Raw genomic sequence first — 19,676 nt, 5'->3', positions numbered from 1 at the left:
TTCTTCTTCACAACCATCTTTATCCAACCCCCTCCCCCCCAGCAGCCTCTCCCCTGTTCTATTATCCCACCTACCGATCTTTTTTCTATAAAACCCACCCCCACCCCCGCAGTTTCTTCTATCTTCTTTCCCTGCTTCTGTCTCTCCCATCTTTTTTTACCCTTTCAGCCTTCTCCCCTTTGAGAGAAACCTGGGGTTAGAAGGCTTGTAAATATTGTTATGGTTGCCTAGCAGTCCTCAAAATGACCACTGACATCTCAGAACATAGTCTCATGAGATATCTATGGATCTTCATCTCTTAAAGTTACAGATATTGCTTCGATTAAATTGGGGGTTTTATCCCCACAATGCATATTTTTTTAAGATTTCAAACTGTATACAAAGCTGAGGTACCCCTTAGCATTGTAGTAAAATCCTTCCTGCCTGTCCTTGGCCCCACTGTGTGTATTTTTTGATCCACACTCTAGGGCCCAGAATTAGATATAATGATATTATTAATTGTAGGATTATTATGACCTGCTTTGAGTCATGTTGTGGTTCAGAATCAGTATGAAAATATTGTGCAGGTTATATTGAACTAGGAACTAGGAAAAAGACCCATCGTGGAAATAAATACAATGGCCTCTAAAAAGAGGCTCTGGGGGGTGCCCTGGCCTTGGACACTAAGTGACCTCAGCAGGGTATAATGACACTGAGTCCACCATTTTCTCCAGAGGAACTGATCTCTGCTACCTAAAGAACAGTTGTAATTTTGAGTGATCTCCAGCCCTCACCTGGAGATTGGCAATGATGTTTCCCCAGAAGGGAATAGTTGGTTTGGAGGGTGGAGTCTATGGCTTTGTACCTGTCCGAGGTCCCACGCCTCCTGAAACCTCACCCTCTCCAGGCTCCATCCCTCACATCTCCAGGAATTTCCCACCTGGAGTTGGCAACCCTATCTCCTTCCCAGCCAATCATCAACCTACCTTTATTTCCCCCTCACTCTTCAGCTTTCCACCCCCACACACTTGCAGCCTCTCCCGTGCTCTGAAGCCCTGACTGCTACATCACATTGGCTGTCATACGGGGGCCACCTCAGCAGCATATAAGGATACAGAGCCCACCATTTTCTCCAGGGGAACTGATCTCTGCCATCTGGAAAGCAGTTGTAATTCTGAGTGATCTCCAGCCCTCACCTGGATATTGGACATATTTTACCTCAGAACAGCAAAACTGTTTAGAATGGTAGAGGCAAAAGCCAATCAAGTCGCATATGCAAACGACCTCTGTGTTCTGAGGCAAAGGCCAATGAGGCTGCATATGCAAATAACCTCTGTGTTCTGACTGGCTAAGGGGGGAGAGAAACTGGGCATGCTGGGGGCGGGGCCATGACCATACAAGGGAAAACCATAGAGTTTTCCCTTGTATGGCCGTGGCCCCGCCCCCAGCGTGCCTGCGTCACTTCCGGGTGACGCGCACGTCGGGGAGGAGTTCCCTCCAGGGCCTGATCCGGCGGCCCGGGGGGACTTGGGATCCCTAGTTTAGAATGTTGGAGGCAGGACTCAGGCAAAGCAGCCAGTGGATAGGGCGACCCTCTGAATGACAGATCAGAGAGCGAACTGATTTTGGAGCGTGTGGAATGTTCTAGAGAAGTGCCACCACCATTCGGCTTTTATTTATAAGGGAGATGCTGATTTAATACAACATGGGGGAAGCTTAGATCATTCTGAAATTTTCCTAAAGCCACTCAGTGAGTTCAAAGCAAAGATAATATTTTAAGCAGAAAGTTTGTGTTCGCACATCACACTCTTAGACATTCCACTACATCATCTTTTACCACGCAAGATCTAGCTGTGTTCTGAAATCAGATCATGGCGTAATGTCTGCTGCTGAACATGGCAGTGGTGGTAGCAGCTCCCACTATGTTGCAGATTCCCTCCTGCTTCAGATCCTTTGTTCCTACACCTTGCCAACACCCTGCTTAGCTGTTCCACATAAGCACCAAACTGTTGCGATCTCACCCTGCCCCTGCTGGATTTGGATTTTTGAGCTTTTATTTTCACTTTACCTACTTGTGTGTTGTTCTTTACTGGGGTAACCAGAGGCTGGAGGAAAGGAAAAGGCTATGTGGGTGAACAAAAAGATTGTGCAAGGCAAGGAATAAACCTAAACTGTTGTTTTACTGTGGCCACAATGTTCAAGAAAACTGAAAACAAAGAGGGGAAAGGTTATGCTGTGAAGTTATGAGTTAAGGGTGGCTTTAATTTAGTTGCATGTTTAAATTCAGCCTTAAACTGGCTAACATGTTTGAAATGGACAGAAGGACCTCTGGTGCAATGTTCCCTCTAAGCTGCGGAGTCTTGTGAGCAAACATTCTACCTTGTGAGCTACTGGCATTCAAGTTGTGAGCGAGCGATTTGCTCTGGAGCAATCCTTCCTGAGCTAAGACAAAAATGTGTGAGCCAGAGGCTAAAAAAGTGTGAGATAGCTCACACTAACTCAGCTTAGAGGGAACACTGCTCTGGTGTGTCTTTAATTCTCCATGAAAAATTTATCAGGTGTCCTATCACATGTTGCAGCAGTGGCTCTCCTGGGGATTCAGCCCACATCATGGGCGCAGTGTTTAAAGTGAATAACCACATGGGTGAGGCCAACTACATGCCGCCGCCGCCGCCACAACAGCGTCATTCAGCCAGGATCAGGGTCCAGGACTGGGTGGTATAGTCTCACAAAATTGGCTCTGCCTATGTGACTGAGGGGTCCTTTTAAAAGCAATGGATCAAAGCATGTGATTGGGGAAAAGAAATGGTGCTGAGTGGAAGTTTCTCTTTGTTTCTGTTCTGTTTATTTCAATGAAAAGTTTACAGGAAGATGTCCTGCTGAGTTTCACTGCATGTGAATCTGTTCATGTTTGGGATTCTGGTGAGACCAGGGATGTTCAAACTGCCACTGGTTCAGCTCACAGTCTGTTTGCTGATCCTAAGCAAGGAGCCAGATTTTCACTGAAGCTTGGCTGTTTGAGAAAAGTTTGGACCTATTCATGAGCTTACTTTTCATGTATTCATTGAGCACTGTACAGTCCAATCAGTGGTGTTTCACATGTGCATTCAGAGCCTAATAGGAGCCCTACTTTCCCCCTTCCCACAGGCCTGTTGTCATTGCACTCCACTTGAAAGCCAATCACGCGAATAAACCATGCAAATCATTCAATCAGCTAACTACCACAAGTGAACATTTTTAAAAAGTCTTACAATTAGATGTTCATTTAAGTACCTGATATCAAAGCTACTCTACACATGTGCATTTTTGCACAGCCTTATGGGAGATGTAGTTTCCCCCCTTGCACCATTTAATTACCATGACCCTGAGTAGAATCATCTTCCCTAATCCCCTGCAAGGATAGGAAATGAAATTCCACTCCCAGTGCTACTGCACAGCTACAAAGCTGTTTGATAGCCATTCAAGGGGTGGTAGACAGGCAGACAGATCTGATGTTTGGCTCCTGGGTGATCACAGCAGTTGAACATGGTACATTCATCTCTTGAACATGTTTGCTGAAGTTCCTGGCTTACCTAATGTGGACCTTCTTCCTTGGGCTCAAAAATATCTTCAACCAGCCTGTTTAAACCTATAGGGCAATAAAGACGTCAAGCTTTCAAAGCTGGTGTGAGATATTGTTGATATCATCTTAGAGGAGTGGCTATGGTAAAGGTATTGACTTAACTTCTTAGTCAGAAGCAAGAAGGAAGTATACCCAAATGGATATAACACAAAGCAGGCCAAATGTTTCTATTTATATGAAGTTAGACTATGTGACCAAAGTTTGGTCCTATAATTAGAGAAGCAATATTCACAAAGAGCAACATTTGTTAATCACTCAAGCTGTGGCATGATAAAGCATGCAAGAACATATCAGCTGGAGATTCTGTAGTGAATAATTTCCCCATGGATTACGTGATAGTTCCTTCCAGTGTGCCTCTGCAGTTATTGCTTTCCATACCCAATGCCCTCAGTAAGGGTACTGCTTTTAAAAAAGAAAGAAAAAAGAAGAGTGGCATACAAATCAATAAAAACTGCAATAAGAGTATTAATAAAAGCAGCGATGAGAGAGAAAATACCAATTTATTTATTATTCATTCATCTGTATTTCACTTGTCTAATCAATGGGGACCTAAAGCTGCACAATATAAAACTAAAAGTACACCAACACAAAAGGAACAGTGGAGGGGATACTTCTAAATATGGAGCAGATCATCCTCCCCCACCCCTTTTCTGGCAGGAGATCTTCCTGCTGGCCTTAGGCTGTGGCTGACCCTCAAACTGAGCCAAAGGCCAACACCCTTTGGCTCATGCTCTTCACCCTGTTCCCAAAGGCTCAAAACTCCACCCATTCCCAGGGACAGTTGCCAACCTCCAGATGGGGCATGAAGTTCTCCCATAATTACAACTGATCTTCAGTCTACAGAGATCAGTTCCCATGGAGGAAATGGTTGCTTTGAAGGGTGGACCATATATCACATTATACCCCACTGAGGTCCCTCCCCTACCCAAATGCCACCTTCCCCAAGCTCCACCCCCAAATCTCTGGGAAGTTCCCATCCAGGAGCTGCCAACCATACTCCCAGGCCAGTGAAGAGAGGCAGACTCATCCAGGATCTTATAAGCTGGCACCTGTCTACCCACAATTCCCCTTCCTCCTAAAATTAATACGAACGAAGGAGAACCAATATGGTATAGTAGAAAAGTTGTCAAACCCAGGTTCAAATGCTCACTGTCACGAAGTACCCTGGGTGACCTTGGAACAGTCAGTTTCTCTTGACGAGATGACCAAATGGAAAAGGGGAGAACATGCGTGCCTGGCTGAGTTCCTTGGAGAAAGAACAGAATAAAAATATGACGGGGGAATAAAAACATAAAATCTGCAATGAGTATTGCAGAAGAATCAGCAGAGCAGAGAAAATAACTGAGCAAGAGACCGGGGGTGGGGTGGGGAATTAAAACAGCTTGACACTGGAAGATAGTCTATCCAAAGCTTGTGCTGCCTTTATTTTCAACGGTCTACCCTTCTCTGATGCTTGCTGTAGCAAACAGGACTACAGTTGTGCCCCATGGGAGAAAGGCACTGATTCAGCTCATGTCCTGCTCAGCAGCTGCAAGCAGACAGCTGATCGTTCAATGAGCTGTTCAGATAGGTCCAAGAGAATTTGACTGGATTTGTGTTTGATTTGCACAGTTAGGCTGCAGTCACACAAGCAGTTCATGCTGATATAATTGTGTTACCTTTGTGGATTTAAAGAACATGATCAGACAACAACATCTGCCTTCCATGGCCCAGTTGTCTGCACCCCGCTTTGCCTCGCTTTAGAAGCAGAGTAATCAGGCACCGGGGAAAGTCCGGTATTTAGGGATGTCAGTGCTTCCACTGCGCATTTCTGGCTGTCTGAACTCCCCTCTTGCGAAGTCAAGCCGTTTGGGAAGTCTGAACCTTCCCTTCCATTTCTGCCTCCCTTTGGGGGGGAGGGGGGGATCAGGTAGTGATGTTCGCATAAGCGCATAATCACCCCTGGCATTGTCAATCACCTCGGCCAAGTAGTCATCCTGGATTGGGAGTCCCTGGGGGAGTTGTTTTCAAGTGACAATCCCCCCCCAAACCCCTCTCTCCTGTTTCTGCATCAGAGTCTGAGAGCATCCCATGATTGACATAAGGATAAATGTATTGAAGTCAGTGGGACTACTCTCATGCAAATCTGCACTTTACCCCCCCCCTCCATGTATTCCACAGAAGAGAGGCCATGAGAAGGAGGCTGAGAAGGGCTGGAGTACTTGGCAGAGAGATTGTGGAGCTGTCATAAAGGAGCCAGAGCTTTGGATACATGCTTATGTGCATGGGTGAAAGACAAAAAAGAAGAATGCTACAATAATCTAAACAACGTACCATGGGACAAGCGCACAGTGAAGCCGGTTCTGGGTAGGATGTCTGATCAGAACTTCCCATAACTATTTAAACCACTGTAAATAGAAGTGCAGCCAGATCACGCCAAGCTTCCACTGTGACCGCAGCCTTAGACTGCTTTCTGACAGTTGTCCCTGTTACTGCCACCTCCTTAAAATCAGTTTGAGATTTTTCAGATGAGACTTACTGCTTAGGTGTCTCTCTCTGTGTGCTTTTACTGGCTATCCAGCTAATCTTGCAATCAGTTATTGAACTAACTTCCTAAGTGGATGTCACTGACGAAACAAGCACAAAAAGCAGGCAATGCAATGCACCTGATTTTGATCATTTAAAGGATGCCTTCAGCTGTTCACGTCCAAAAAGGAGACAAACTGGAGGTATGATTTAAATAGAGGTCAGTCAGTTTAATGATCTGACCATGATCCTAACTGATAGTACTTCTCTGATAAATGAGATGCTTTAGTTCTCTGACTGAGCATAAGCAGCCACATATTGCAATGCCTTGGCCATGTACCAGAAGTTGCCAGTGCCCAGGTGCACAGCTACTTGGCATGGTGCCATGCTTGAAATAGACTTCATCAGGGAGCATTTAGACAATCCAAACAAGAGCTCTTCTCACTTGTAATAGAGAAAGTTCAAGCAAGCTAAGTTTACCTCCAGATCATGTTCCTGTTGAAGTTCTCAGCATGCATACAAAAGAACAGGCAAGGAAAGCATTGAAATTGTAGGACAAGGAGTGTTGTGATGGCCTTTCTTGGAGTCCTCATGGCTCTGGGGCTCCTAAAGTAACCAAGTCTCCAGGTCAGGACAAGAAGAAGAAGCCGAGTTGGTTTTTATACCCCTCTTTTCTCTACCTTAAGGAGTCTCAGAGCAACTTACAATCGTCTTCCCTTCCTCCCCCCACAACAGACGCCTTGTGAGGTAGGTGGGGCTGAGAGAGTTCTGAGAGAACTGTGACTGGCCCAAGGTCACCCGGCAGGCTTCATGTGGAGGAGGGGGGAATCAAACCCGGTTCTCTGGATTAGAGTCTGCAGCTCTTAACCACTACACCACACTGGAATATTCTGGTAGTAAAGAACAAGGTGAATATTCCCTCCATGTTGAGAAATGTACAGATTATTTTATAGGAAGAGCTGTTGTTTGTCTGGGGCTCAGTAATTTAAGCTCATCAGGATGAAAATTCCTTCCTCACCTTGTTCTCCCCGTTCCTATTATACAACATGTAACTCTCTTTTCCATACCACAATGATGGGCTCCACTGCAGGTCTTATAACAGACAGTCCAAATCAACAGTATTCCCCCTTTAAAGCCCTTTAGAGATTAAATCAGGAGGAAATGCTTTCAGTCCTATTCTGCATGATGAATGCTTGATTTCTCCCCAGTCTCAGTTTCAGCAAAAGGATATTGCCTGATTTGGCTGCATGCGGTTTTTCTTGCAGTGCTCTTCCCAGCAACACATGGTCTGATCCTCTGTCTCAAAGAGATTGTGTGTAATAGAAAGAAATGGGATTTGGGGTTTCATATTACTAACTGCTTTTAGCTTAAAACCTGAAAATATTGTTTTGCATTTCTTGAAACTTCAGCCACTGTGAAAGAAACCATGCTTTTATCATTCTTTAGTAGGCTTTCATGAGATTCGTCCAGGTTTCTCAAGATCTGAAATTGCTCAGATTAACATAGATCTGAGGATGCATCAATTCATCACTGTCTGCCAGTGAGGAAAGTGGGCTGTTAAAGCATTCTGCCATAGAAAATGAGCGAATTTAATTGTTTTGAGTGTTGAGCTATTTTTACAGAAGAATATGCCTGCCTGTTGGATTCTTTTTACAGAATCCCTACCTGATTGCAAGAGTTCTAAAGTTTGCTAATGTACTTCCCTTGAGAAATGGTGAGTTAGGGTTAACAAGCGGGAAGAACCTGAGCTTTTGCAATTGTGTAGAAGGGGTTGCTTATGTTCCTCTGTGTGTGTGTGTCAAGTACTGTCAAGTCGCAGCCAACTTATGGCGACTCCAGGAAGGGGCTTTCAAGGCAAGTGAGAAGCAGAATTGGTTTGCCATTGCCTTCCTCCACAGAGTCTTCCATAGTGGTGGTCTCCCTTCCAAGTACTGACCCTGCTTAGCTTCTGAGAGTTGATGAGATCAGGCTACTATGGCACCCTCCCTTCCACTGTTAGCAATCAGACCCCTCCTCTTGCTGAGGGGCAGTTTATAGCTAGAATAACCATAAACACCCTTCTTAAAATATCATCTCAAAAATCATAAGTGCAAGACACTGCCTGGCCCAAAATGACACATATTGGATGTCAGTCAGAAACAAGCCTGGACATGTAGTTAGAAGTGTGAATAAGAGCGGCTGACTGTCTATGGTCCCCTCCACACCCCAGAGACATGCACAATTTAGGACAGTGGGTCTCCCAAAAACCTATTGACTCACCCTTGGACTAATCCCACCAACAACCACTCTCTCTTCCCTGCGTCCATTTACCTTAAGTAAGCAACACTTAATTCTATTCACCTAAACCATTAGCCCTTCCTGCCAGGTGTCTGTGGGGTCATCACACCTCTCACACATCATTGTCCACCTCAGAAAAGCCCATTAAGTTATTATTTTTTCAGCAAACACATCATACCCACCAGAGAGTGCTTTTGCCCTATATCAGAAGCACTCTGCTTCCCATCAGTGAGAGTTCTGAGAGAACTGTGACTGGCCCAAGGTCACCCGGCAGGCTTCATGTGGAGGAGGGGGGAATCAAACCCGGTTCTCTGGATTAGAGTCTGCCGCTCTTAACCACTACACCACACTGGAATATTCTGGTAGTAAAGAACAAGGTGAACATTCCCTCCATGTTGAGAAATGTACAGATTATTTTATAGGAAGAGCTGTTGTTTGTCTGGGGCTCATTAATTTAAGTTCATCAGGATGAAAATTCCTTCCTCACCTTGTTCTCCCCGTTCCTATTATACAACATGTAACTCTCTTTTCCATACCACAATGATGGGCTCCACTGCAGATCTTATAACAGACAGTCCAAATCAACAGTATTCCCCCTTTAAAGCCCTTTAGAGATTAAATCAGGAGGAAATGCTTTCAGTCCTATTCTGCATGATGAATGCTTGATTTCTCCCCAGTCTCAGTTTCAGCAAAAGGATATTGCCTGATTTGGCTGCATGCGGTTTTTCTTGCAGTGCTCTTCCCAGCAACACATGGTCTGATCCTCTGTCTCAAAGAGATTGTGTGTAATAGAAAGAAATGGGATTTGGGGTTTCATATTACTAACTGCTTTTAGCTTAAAACCTGAAAATATTGTTTTGCATTTCTTGAAACTTCAGCCACTGTGAAAGAAACCATGCTTTTATCATTCTTTAGTAGGCTTTCATGAGATTCGTCCAGGTTTCTCAAGATCTGAAATTGCTCAGATTAACATAGATCTGAGGATGCATCAATTCATCACTGTCTGCCAGTGAGGAAAGTGGGCTGTTAAAGCATTCTGCCATAGAAAATGAGCGAATTTAATTGTTTTGAGTGTTGAGCTATTTTTACAGAAGAATATGCCTGCCTGTTGGATTCTTTTTACAGAATCCCTACCTGATTGCAAGAGTTCTAAAGTTTGCTAATGTACTTCCCTTGAGAAATGGTGAGTTAGGGTTAACAAGCGGGAAGAACCTGAGCTTTTGCAATTGTGTAGAAGGGGTTGCTTATGTTCCTCTGTGTGTGTGTGTCAAGTACTGTCAAGTCGCAGCCAACTTATGGCGACTCCAGGAAGGGGCTTTCAAGGCAAGTGAGAAGCAGAATTGGTTTGCCATTGCCTTCCTCCACAGAGTCTTCCATGGTGGTGGTCTCCCTTCCAAGTACTGACCCCTGCTTAGCTTCTGAGAGTTGATAAGATCAGGCTACTATGGCACCCTCCCTCCCACTGTTAGCAATCAGACCCCTCCTCTTACTATGGCACCCTCCCTTCCACTGTTAGCAATCAGACCCCTCCTCTTGCTGAGGGGCAGTTTATAGCTAGAATAACCATAAACACCCTTCTTAAAATATCATCTCAAAAATCATAAGTGCAAGACACTGCCTGGCCCAAAATGACACATATTGGAAGTCAGTCAGAAACAAGCCTGGACATGTAGTTAGAAGTGTGAATAAGAGCGGCTGACTGTCTATGGTCCCCTCCACACCCCAGAGACATGCACAATTTAGGACAGTGGGTCTCCCAAAAACCTATTGACTCACCCTTGGACTAATCCCACCAACAACCACTCTCTCTTCCCTGCGTCCATTTACCTTAAGTAAGCAACACTTAATTCTATTCACCTAAATCATTAGCCCTTCCTGCCAGGTGTCTGTGGGGTCATCACACCTCTCACACATCATTGTCCACCTCAGAAAAGCCCATTAAGTTATTATTTTTTCAGCAAACACATCATACCCACCAGAGAGTGCTTTTGCCCTATATCAGAAGCACTCTGCTTCCCATCAGTGTGTGTGTGCCTTAGCTGGGCTCTCCTCTCTTGAAACGCTGGTCATTTTGCTGCTTCCGTGGACCTCTCCAAGAATGGTAATTATTGCCCTTCCCTGAAATCACTTTCCCCCTCTCCTACCTGTGTTTCTCTTAGTTAGCTCTTATGTTTGTGTTTATTGTGTGCATTTGTTTTAGTCTTCTTTTTCTTAATAAAAACCTTTTTGGTTGAACATCTGCCTGGTTTATTTTGAAAGTTCTTTTAAGGGAAAAATCCCTTTATAAATAGGGGGAGAATCCCAGTTACCCTCAACTAATAGGAGACTGCCTCTTTGGGTAACACCATGTTCCTCTGTAAACCACCACAGTACTGTGTCATTCACACCAGCAATAGAAATAATTGTTACAGGAGTAGAACTTGGGAAGCATCTGAAAAAGCTGCATAGGCCCCAAATCCCCTCTTCCACATCAAAGATACAGGAGTCCAGTCTGCCTTTGGTTTTAGGCACCCAATTCTAGCAGTATTGTCAACTCCGGGGAGGAGGAGATTAAAACTCTGTCAGTAAGTGAAGTTCCTAAGTAATTAAAAAAGACTAGAACTTTAACCTCCCAGTTTTTATTAAGTTGTTCTTTGCTTATTTTACATTTCTTTCATCCAAAAGGTCCCAAGTTCAATCCTTAGCATCTTTACTCAAAAGGATCAGGTAGTAGGTAATGTGAAAGACCCCTGAGACCCTGAAGAGCTACCACCGCCAGTCAATCGTCTGACTTCATAAAGGGCAACTTCATATCTACTCATTGTGTCGTTTTTTTAAATTATATTTATTAAGTGTTCATGCTTTATAGACAAACAAACACATATGGGAGCTGGAATTTGAAGTTGGATAAAAGGAGAGGTTAACCATCCCTCCTCTTGTGTGGCAGCTCCAGTCTGAAAACTCCCAAACTGTGATGCAGCTGCTCTCAGACTCAAAAGGTCAACCCAAGAAAAAGGTGTGTGAATAAGGCCACTGTATGTGGGATGAAGAATGGTTTCGAAAGATTTTGAAAACATCCCGAGAGAAGTAATTCCTTCCTTCCTTAGTGCATGATCAAATAGATGCCAGTTAAATTGCACCAACGAGAATAAATATGTTCAATTGGCTATAATAGGAAGTCAGTGCCAGAACCCCTTATCTGTCTGTTCTCTTTGCTTTTATGGAGAGGGCTATTGATAGCTTTCCAACTTTCTGTGTATATAAAGAAGGGTAACAGTTAGGAACAGGTTCACACTGCTCTCCTTCCAAAGAATGGCAGGATGGGGGACTTTGGGAATCCCACCCCATCCCCCACAATCTCTCCTCTGGGATTCTCTGTTGAGCAGGCTCTATTTATTTGTCTGTTTGTATTATTTATAGTCTGCTTTTCTCACTGGGACTCAAGGTGGGTTACAGAGAGTGAGTCAATTCAGTCAACAGGATGGGGCATTCAACAGACAATGTAATAGGGTTAGAACTGTAGAAATCTAGAAGCAGCCAGAAATCTAGAAGCAGAAATCTATAAGCATAAAATGGTAGAAAGCAGCCTAAATATATACATAAAAGACTCAAAGCAGACCATAAAATAACTAAAAAGAGGAGTAAGAAGTGCATTGGTCCAGGGGCTTATGGGAGTAGAGTAAATCCCAGACAAGCGGCAGGGGGCTGCATTTCCAAAGGCATGGTGCCACCACTGAAGAAGCTCTGTCTCTAGTTGTCCCCCCACCTGCACACCACAACTACTAAGGATTTGGGATTTCTCCCTGCTTTATCCTTAACTGAGAGATGCTCTCAGCATTCCACCCATTTTTACACCCCATCATCTTTTGTTACCTTCCCACCGAAGCGGTACCTATTTATCTACTTGCACTTTCTTGCTTTTGAACTACTAGGTTGGCAGGAGCTGGAACTAGAGACGGGAGCTCACTCCGTCATGTGGCACACCTGGGTCTCGAACTGCTGAACTACCGACCTTCCACAGCCTGCAGTTCAGCGTCTTAACCACTTGAGCCACCGCAGCTCCTATAAGCTTTAATTACTTTACAAAGCCATATTTTTCTCCATACCTGGGGGATCCAACAAGTAGTTAAAGACTCCTAGCCTGGCTGTGGGTAACTTAATTTTGTGGTTTTCACCATCCACTTTACTATCAGAATGATGATTTTAGTCATTGTTGAGGGCTGTCATTTCCTTACCACCTTGGGCAAACCCAAAGATTATTCTGGGAATAGTGAAGAGGCTGTAAACCAGGAAGTGGAAGTTAGGGGTGTCTGGTTAGTCTTGCCTTTGAAAGAACGCACAAGTCTCTCTCTCTTAAAGGCCCTGCCAATGTTCAAACTTGCTTTGGAGCTGCATCCACCCATCTAATATCCTGCCTTCTCTAAGAACAGGCATGGTTAAGAGGGGGAGGTTGTAGTTCCTCCAGGCTAAAGGAAAGGTACTCCGCACATGCTGAAGGCTCACACTCTTCAATGATTGCTTCACATGTCCCAAAGTTGGTAGTGTTCAGATAGGTTTGGGTATCAGTCAAGCCAGCGACTGTGGTGCCTTAGCAAGATGCCGCGGTTTTCGTTCTCTCCCCTCACCCCCCACCCCCCACCTCCAGCATCAGAGAGGGAGGAGAAAACCCAAGCGGATTGATGAGCTCTCTCTAGTCTCCTCGGCTAGCCGGAGGCGGAGGAGGCAGACGGGTCTCTTGCAAAGTAAAGTGTCTTTGCCCGAAACGGACACGACGACCCTGACGCATCAATCAAAGGCGAGGACGGGGAGCCCTCGCGCCGAGGGAGGAGCAGCAGCCAGACAGCAGCGACCAGCATGGAGGATGGCAGCGTGGAAGCGTCTCCTTCTCCCCCCAGCAACCCCCCCGGAGAGTTCCGCTCTGCCTTGACCATGACCAAGGGGCTGTCCATCTTCCTCGATGTAAGCATGAGAGGGCTAATTGTCCAAACAAGTCTGTCTCCTTTGCTTCGTGCAGCTCTTTTCCACTGGGAAAGTTTGAGAGTGTCTTTGTGTTCCCGAGGGGGTGGAGGTGAGAAGGGGGATCGCATGGCCCCTTCAGTCTTTAACAGCCGTATGGCAGAAATTCAACAGGTGAAGCAGCCCAGGGGAAAAGATTGCACCTGTTGAGTTTTCTTAAAAGCGCAGGAAACCTTTCGGGGAAAGGGAGATAACTGCCTTTGGTTTATTCTTTAACAGTCTGATTCTAAGCATTTAATGTGGAGGCAGGTCACCCGTTTGGCTGGACCCTCAGTCCCACTCAAATCAATGAGTTATTCCGTTAAGGGAGGATTGGGGGATTTCTTTTTAAGGATGGAGAATGAAAAAAGGTCATTTTGGTAGTCAGTTCGGTTGCTACTTGAAAACTGTTACAGAGTCTACAAATGCCATAGTAAAATTGTATAGATCTCTGGAGCAGTTTAGACGGGCACTGGAGTAAAAAAAATTACTTATTGTATAGTCTTCTTCAGAGCAGATGTGCAGAGCAATGAGGACTTTGGGAAGGGGCATATTGATGTAACTGGGGGGGGGCGGATAATGAGAAGCTTCAATATATTATTGACACTTTGATTATTACACTAGAGAGTGTTTCTTCCCAGCAAAATAAATCCCTCCTCAAGCTCATAAATCAAAAGAGAGGCAGGTTGCCTTTGTTCCTTTTTGCTCCCATTTTTATTGGAAAGACCAACACAAAGCAAGATTTGTCTCTTGTGATGCTCTAATGCCTCATGAAATACAGTTACAGGCAGAAATTCTAACCTTAAATGGTTCTTTGGTTCAACTGCAGCATTCAAACCTATGTCCAGTATTAATGGCTTGCAATGGGAAACAGATCATCTGCTGCTTTGATAAATAATCTAGCCTACATGGCTAATGCAGATGACATTCAAATATTTTGACTGTACAGGTCTGTGGATCAATTTGACAGTCTCATAAGGACATCAGTCCTTAGTAAGATACGGACTGCACTAGGACTGATTTGGGGAAAGGCTCTCCGGTAGGATGTATGGTGCCTGAGTAATCCTAAACAGGTCTACTCAGAAGAAAGTCCCATGTTATTCAGTGGGGTTTACTCCCAGGAAAGTGTTTCTAGAATAACACTTTTAGCTACTGCAAATCATCATTTCAGCTCTTCTACATAATCTCTGCTATGGGATCAAACTAATTCATTAAATTGGAAGTGCAAAGTGAATTTTAATTGATTATATCTTATGTCAAGTGCTGATGGAAATATTGTAGATCATACCTATATTTTTAAAAAGTTTGGATAAGAGAACTGTAAAATATTTGTAAATATTTGTCAAAATTTTCAAGCCCAACATTCACATTTTAAGTTTTTTTAAAAAATGTATTTTAAATGTATTTTTTTCTTTATGATGTCATGATATCTTATTGGCATCTCTTGGTTGTTTTTATTTTTGGCTATCAGCTAATATGTAATCTCAAACTGTCAAGCTTATCAAATGCAGCAAAGTATTATATATCACAATCAAGTATATTTATGCCAAATTCAGATATCAAATGTTGGGTTGAGCATTTACTGGAAATTGCAACAGAGCTTCCAAGGAGCATGATCGTGTGCTAATTCATACTCATTCTATTAAAACAAATAGTTAAGGTGTGTCTACAATTTTGGCCTACCCAAAGTACTTCTGTGTGGACTGATATAGCACAGTGGCTCACAGCACAATCATATGTGGAGTTACTCCAGTCTAAGCCCATTGATTTTTGTTGAATTAGACTGGACTAACCCTGCATAGGGTTAGCTCTGTTTCAGAATGAGCTGTAATCTATGAGATTCTGGGTTCAAATCTTGCCTCTACTGTAAAGTCACTGGGGGCCTTAGGCAAGATACCTTCTTTCATCTAGGACTGCCAACTGCTAAACTGCTCCGGATATCTATTTCTACACACACAGCTTTACTATGACATTTCTAGACCCTGTAGCAGCCTCAAGTAGCAACTGAGCACCAAAGTGTCTTTTTTTTTCACTCTCTACCCTTAAAAAGAAACCCCCAGAACTTCCCCTTAAAGGAACAACTCATTGATTCAAGTGGGACTGAGTTCCAGTCGAATGGATTTCCTCCACATCAAGTGCTTAGAATGTTAAATAATAAATTTACAGCAGTATCTCCCCTTCCCCTTTGCCTGAAAGGTTTCCTATGCTTTTAAGAAAATTCAACAGGTGCAATATTTCTGGCCAGGAAGATGAAGCTTCACCAGTTGAATTTCTGCCATGCTGCTGTTAAAGACTCAAGGGGCAATGTGACCCCCCTCTCTCCTCCACCCCCCCCCCAAGACAAAGACTCTCAAACTTTCCTAATGGAAAGGAGCTGGAAAGTTTGTCCTGTCCCTTTAATAGGGGCTTAAAGCATGGAAATGGGCAGGTGAAGCTTTTAATGGCAAGTAAATAATATCCTGTTAAGCCTCTAGTGGTTAAGTGGTTAGTGGCTCAAGTGGTTAAGACGCTGAACTGCAGGCTGTGAAAGGTCGGTAGTTCAGTAGTTCAAGACCCGGGTGCCGCATGACGGAGTGAGCTCCCGTCTCTAGTTCCAGCTCCTGCCAACCTAGCAGTTCAAAAGCAAGAAATTGCAAGTAGATAAATAGGTACCACTTCAGTGGGAAGGTAACAGCGTTCCGTTCGCCTTGGTGTTTAGTCATGCTGGCCACATGACCACGGAAATGTCTTCGGACAGCGCTGGCTCTTCGGCTTGGAAATGGAGATGAGCACCGCAACCCTAGAGTCAGATTCGACTGGCTTTCGAGCAAGGGAACCTTTACCTTTTTAAGCCTCTATTAAAGGGACAGGGCTTTTTTTTCTCCAGGCAGTTGGCAGCCATACCCCAAGCCTCCACCTGCCATACAGGGATTTATGATGCTTGCCTGCTAAAGAAGGCTGTCATAGATTACGGCAGCATAACAGGTTGCATCCAGACTCAGGTTTCCATTGGCAAAATGGAACTTTCTGGCCTCCCCTGTCCCCTGGCAGCCCACTGATCTCCATTAAATGCTACTCCTGGGAGACAGGGAACCCCTAGGAACAATATAAGAGAGGGTCTGTGGTGGGAAGGAGGACATTTAGTCTGGATCCAACCCACTATGCGTGAAGCACTTTGAACCCTGAAAAGTGCTAAAAATGGTAAGTATTATTATTGCATCATGGGTTCCAGCAATCCTTGAGGATGCAATAAATGACCCAATACAATTATCTGAAGACAGCCACAGCTTTCTAGTAGTAATTTGCACTAGTGAGGCTGCTTGAACAATGCTTGTCTCAATAGTAGAGATCTCTTACTGGAGAAATGTGGTCATGGAGGGGGCAGTTTACACCCTTCACGCAAGATGCTTGTAACTGAGGGCTCAGTCCCTCTCCATGTTTCATGGAGATACCTTTTAGACCGTGTGCACTAGCCTAATCAAGAGAAAAAATGCTGCCTTGGTGCCCTCCAAAATATTGCTTGTGTTATAATAACGATCAGTAATTCTGTTTAATTTGCTGCAAAGCAAAATAGCAATATACTAAATGTGAATTTTTTAAAAAATATTTATTTCTAGATTTTGAGAAGAGCAGACAAAAACGGTAAGTCAAACTATTACTTTTTAAAAATTATTTTCAAGCATCGTTAAAATCAAGGGGATCTTGTTTGACAACTCTAATTCTTGTTTCTTCCTGCCTCCCCCACAGCAGTTTCTGTCCTTGTTAGATCCATGTGAAACTATTTGCCTTGAAATCACTTCTCTGCAGTATTGGTAGCACACAGTACCCTGGATTCTGCAGATTTATCTGTTGGTTCTCTTGTGGCTGGATAGGAATTTTTGGGCGGGGTCCTGCATTTTTTTTGGTCCTTTCCAGAATCGTCCCATTCCATTGTCTCTGTACACTCATGGAGCTCCTGCATACCAGGATGTCAGAAAAGGGTTGGGATAGAAGAGTTGGATGCAGTTGCTGCAGAGCTCTGTTGTGCAAAGGCATAGGGAAGGTACTTGAGCTCCATGCATTCAGGGCTTCTTTGAAAGTTATTGTGCAGCAGAAAATTTGCTGGATTGGTGTGTATGGTTATATAACTCCAATGTAGGATACCCTGCCTAAAGCATCTCGAATAGATACCAGTCCAGCATCCATAGGCAAATCAATTTTACCTAAGTCTGTTCACTTTTGTGTATATGTGCTTTAAAAACTGGAAAGCCCTATTTTGACGAGTGAGTAGGAGAGAGGAGATGACTGTGTAAACTGGAAGAACCAATCCTTCTACCATCAATGATTCAAAAAACAATTTTGATAGGCCCAGGTCTCTGGCTATATGGTAGGATCATGGGTAGGTGTCAGCAGCCCTGCAACAGGCAGTGCAATTTAACAAACTCTTTTCCTAAGAATTATCTCATATTGTAACCTGCATCCTTTCCCTTTATATGTGAGCTTCTGCTTGTAGTGTCTCCATGAAGCTAGTATGAGCAATTAGATTTCACAGGAACTAGCAGGTAAGAAATTTTCTGAAATCACTGAACCAAGCTGTGCATTACTGGGAAAGGATGCAAAATACCACCTACTTCCTCACGTCCAATTTCAAAACAGCCATTCTGAGCAAACGAGAGGCTTTAATTCTGTGGCAGAGCATCTACTTTGCACACTGAAGATCCCAGGTTCAATCCCTGACATCTCCCATCAAAAGGATCGGGCAGTAGGTAATGCGAAAGACTGTGGAGAGTTCCTGAGACCCCCACATAGGTCATGTGAGCAGGGGGAGAATTCTTTTCCAGTGTTAGTTAATAATGGTAATCAGTGTTCCCTCTAAGCTGAGCTAGTGTGAGCTAGCTCACAGTTTTTTAGCCTCTGGCTCACACATTTTTGTCTCAGCTCAGGAAGGATGGCTCCAGAACACACTAATTTATGCAGTGGCCAAATCACCTGCTCACAATTTTAATGCCGGTAGCTCACAAAGTAGAATTTTCACTCACAGGACTCTACAGCTTAGAGGGAACATTGATAGTAATGTTGAACCTTGTGTGTGAAATACAGGGTTCTCACTGAATCTTTCAAGAAGAGTAAACGTTAGTTGCCGTCTCACAGATGGACATCTTGCATCCTTTGTTCCCCCATCACAGCTCTGATGTTTCACCCTTCCAGGCCTCAGGAGACCATAACTGCAAGTCCAGTTTTAAAACAATGAAATGGCAAGGTTCCCCCCCCCAGTTTTGTTAGAAAACTGTTGCTAGTAGTTTGCAGAGATTTCATATGAACCCCCGTTATGTTTTATCTCCATCAAAAGGGTGGTTATACCTCCTTGGCCTTTCAGATGGATTTCCCCCTTTGCCCTCCTTGGAGCTGATAGACTCAATCCCCTGAAAGAACGGCTTTCCCAGCTAGTATCTCTTCTAACTGTATATTTTTTCTCCTGTCTAGGTTCATATGCACACAGATATAATTTTCCTATCTGAAGCAAAACTAGTTTTCCTGCTTAAAAAAGCCTCAAGGCCCTGCCGTAGGTAGCCAAGCTGAGGCAGGGGTCTAACATGTATTTTTTCTGACCGGTTTAGGGTCCAGGGAAAGCTGCCCGTGGCCCCTTGCCATGCCATGAAGAATGTATAATAAATGGTCTGGATTTTGCTAGGCATGAAAATGTGTAAGATGGATTCAAGGATAATATCACTGTGCATCATTTAAATCTATATCCTTTGCACCAGTTTTGATATGTATTGTTTTTAAATTATTATTATTTTAATTTTAAGATTAATACAGATACATAATCAAAGCTTAATTGGTAAGGAAACAAGCATTTAAAACAAAGCTCGTTGTGGTTTGGCCGACATTTAAACAAATCCAGTTTTGATATGTATTGTGACGACACACAAGATTTACATCCAGAATATTGCTGCATCGGTCCTTGGTGTCTCAGGTGGCAGGGCAGAAGAAAACAGGCACTTTGAAGAAGCAGTCAGCATAGGAGGACAAGGAGATAATACTGAGGTAGATGGACCTGTGATCTGGCTCAAAGAAGGCAGCTCCATGGTCTAATTTAGGGCCAAAATAGACATGATCCCGGAAGACCCACAACGGGATTCAACTAGCATATTTTCCCCCATGCTGTTATAAGCCCTTTAGAGGAAAAACATTCTCTTTTACTGATTACTTTAGAATGTTTTAATCCCACCTTTGCCTCTGAAAACAAAGACTCAAGGTGGTTTACAATATATGCAAAACATAAGAACACATGAAACTGCCCTATACTGAATCAGACCCTCAGTCCATCAAGGCCAGTATTGTCTACTCAGACTGGCAG

The 19,676-nt window shown here is 43.8% G+C and overlaps 1 protein-coding gene across 1 annotated transcript in view; it reads left to right on the top strand.

The window, feature by feature from the left end:
• The first annotated feature begins 13,216 nt into the window (after nt 1–13,216).
• Nucleotides 13,217–19,676, top strand: part of NECAB1 (N-terminal EF-hand calcium binding protein 1) — an 80,685-nt gene continuing 74,225 nt past the window's right edge. The window contains exon 1 of the mRNA XM_015406056.1: nt 13,217–13,430. Within this exon, the coding sequence (XP_015261542.1) occupies nt 13,217–13,430 (214 nt within the window). The remainder of the gene's footprint in view (nt 13,431–19,676) is intronic.

This window comes from Gekko japonicus, unplaced genomic scaffold (genome assembly GCF_001447785.1).
Source record: "Gekko japonicus isolate JY-2015 unplaced genomic scaffold, Gekko_japonicus_V1.1 scaffold531, whole genome shotgun sequence".
Taxonomy (NCBI): Eukaryota; Metazoa; Chordata; class Lepidosauria; order Squamata; family Gekkonidae; genus Gekko; species Gekko japonicus.
This window is presented reverse-complemented; position numbering and strand designations above follow the sequence as displayed.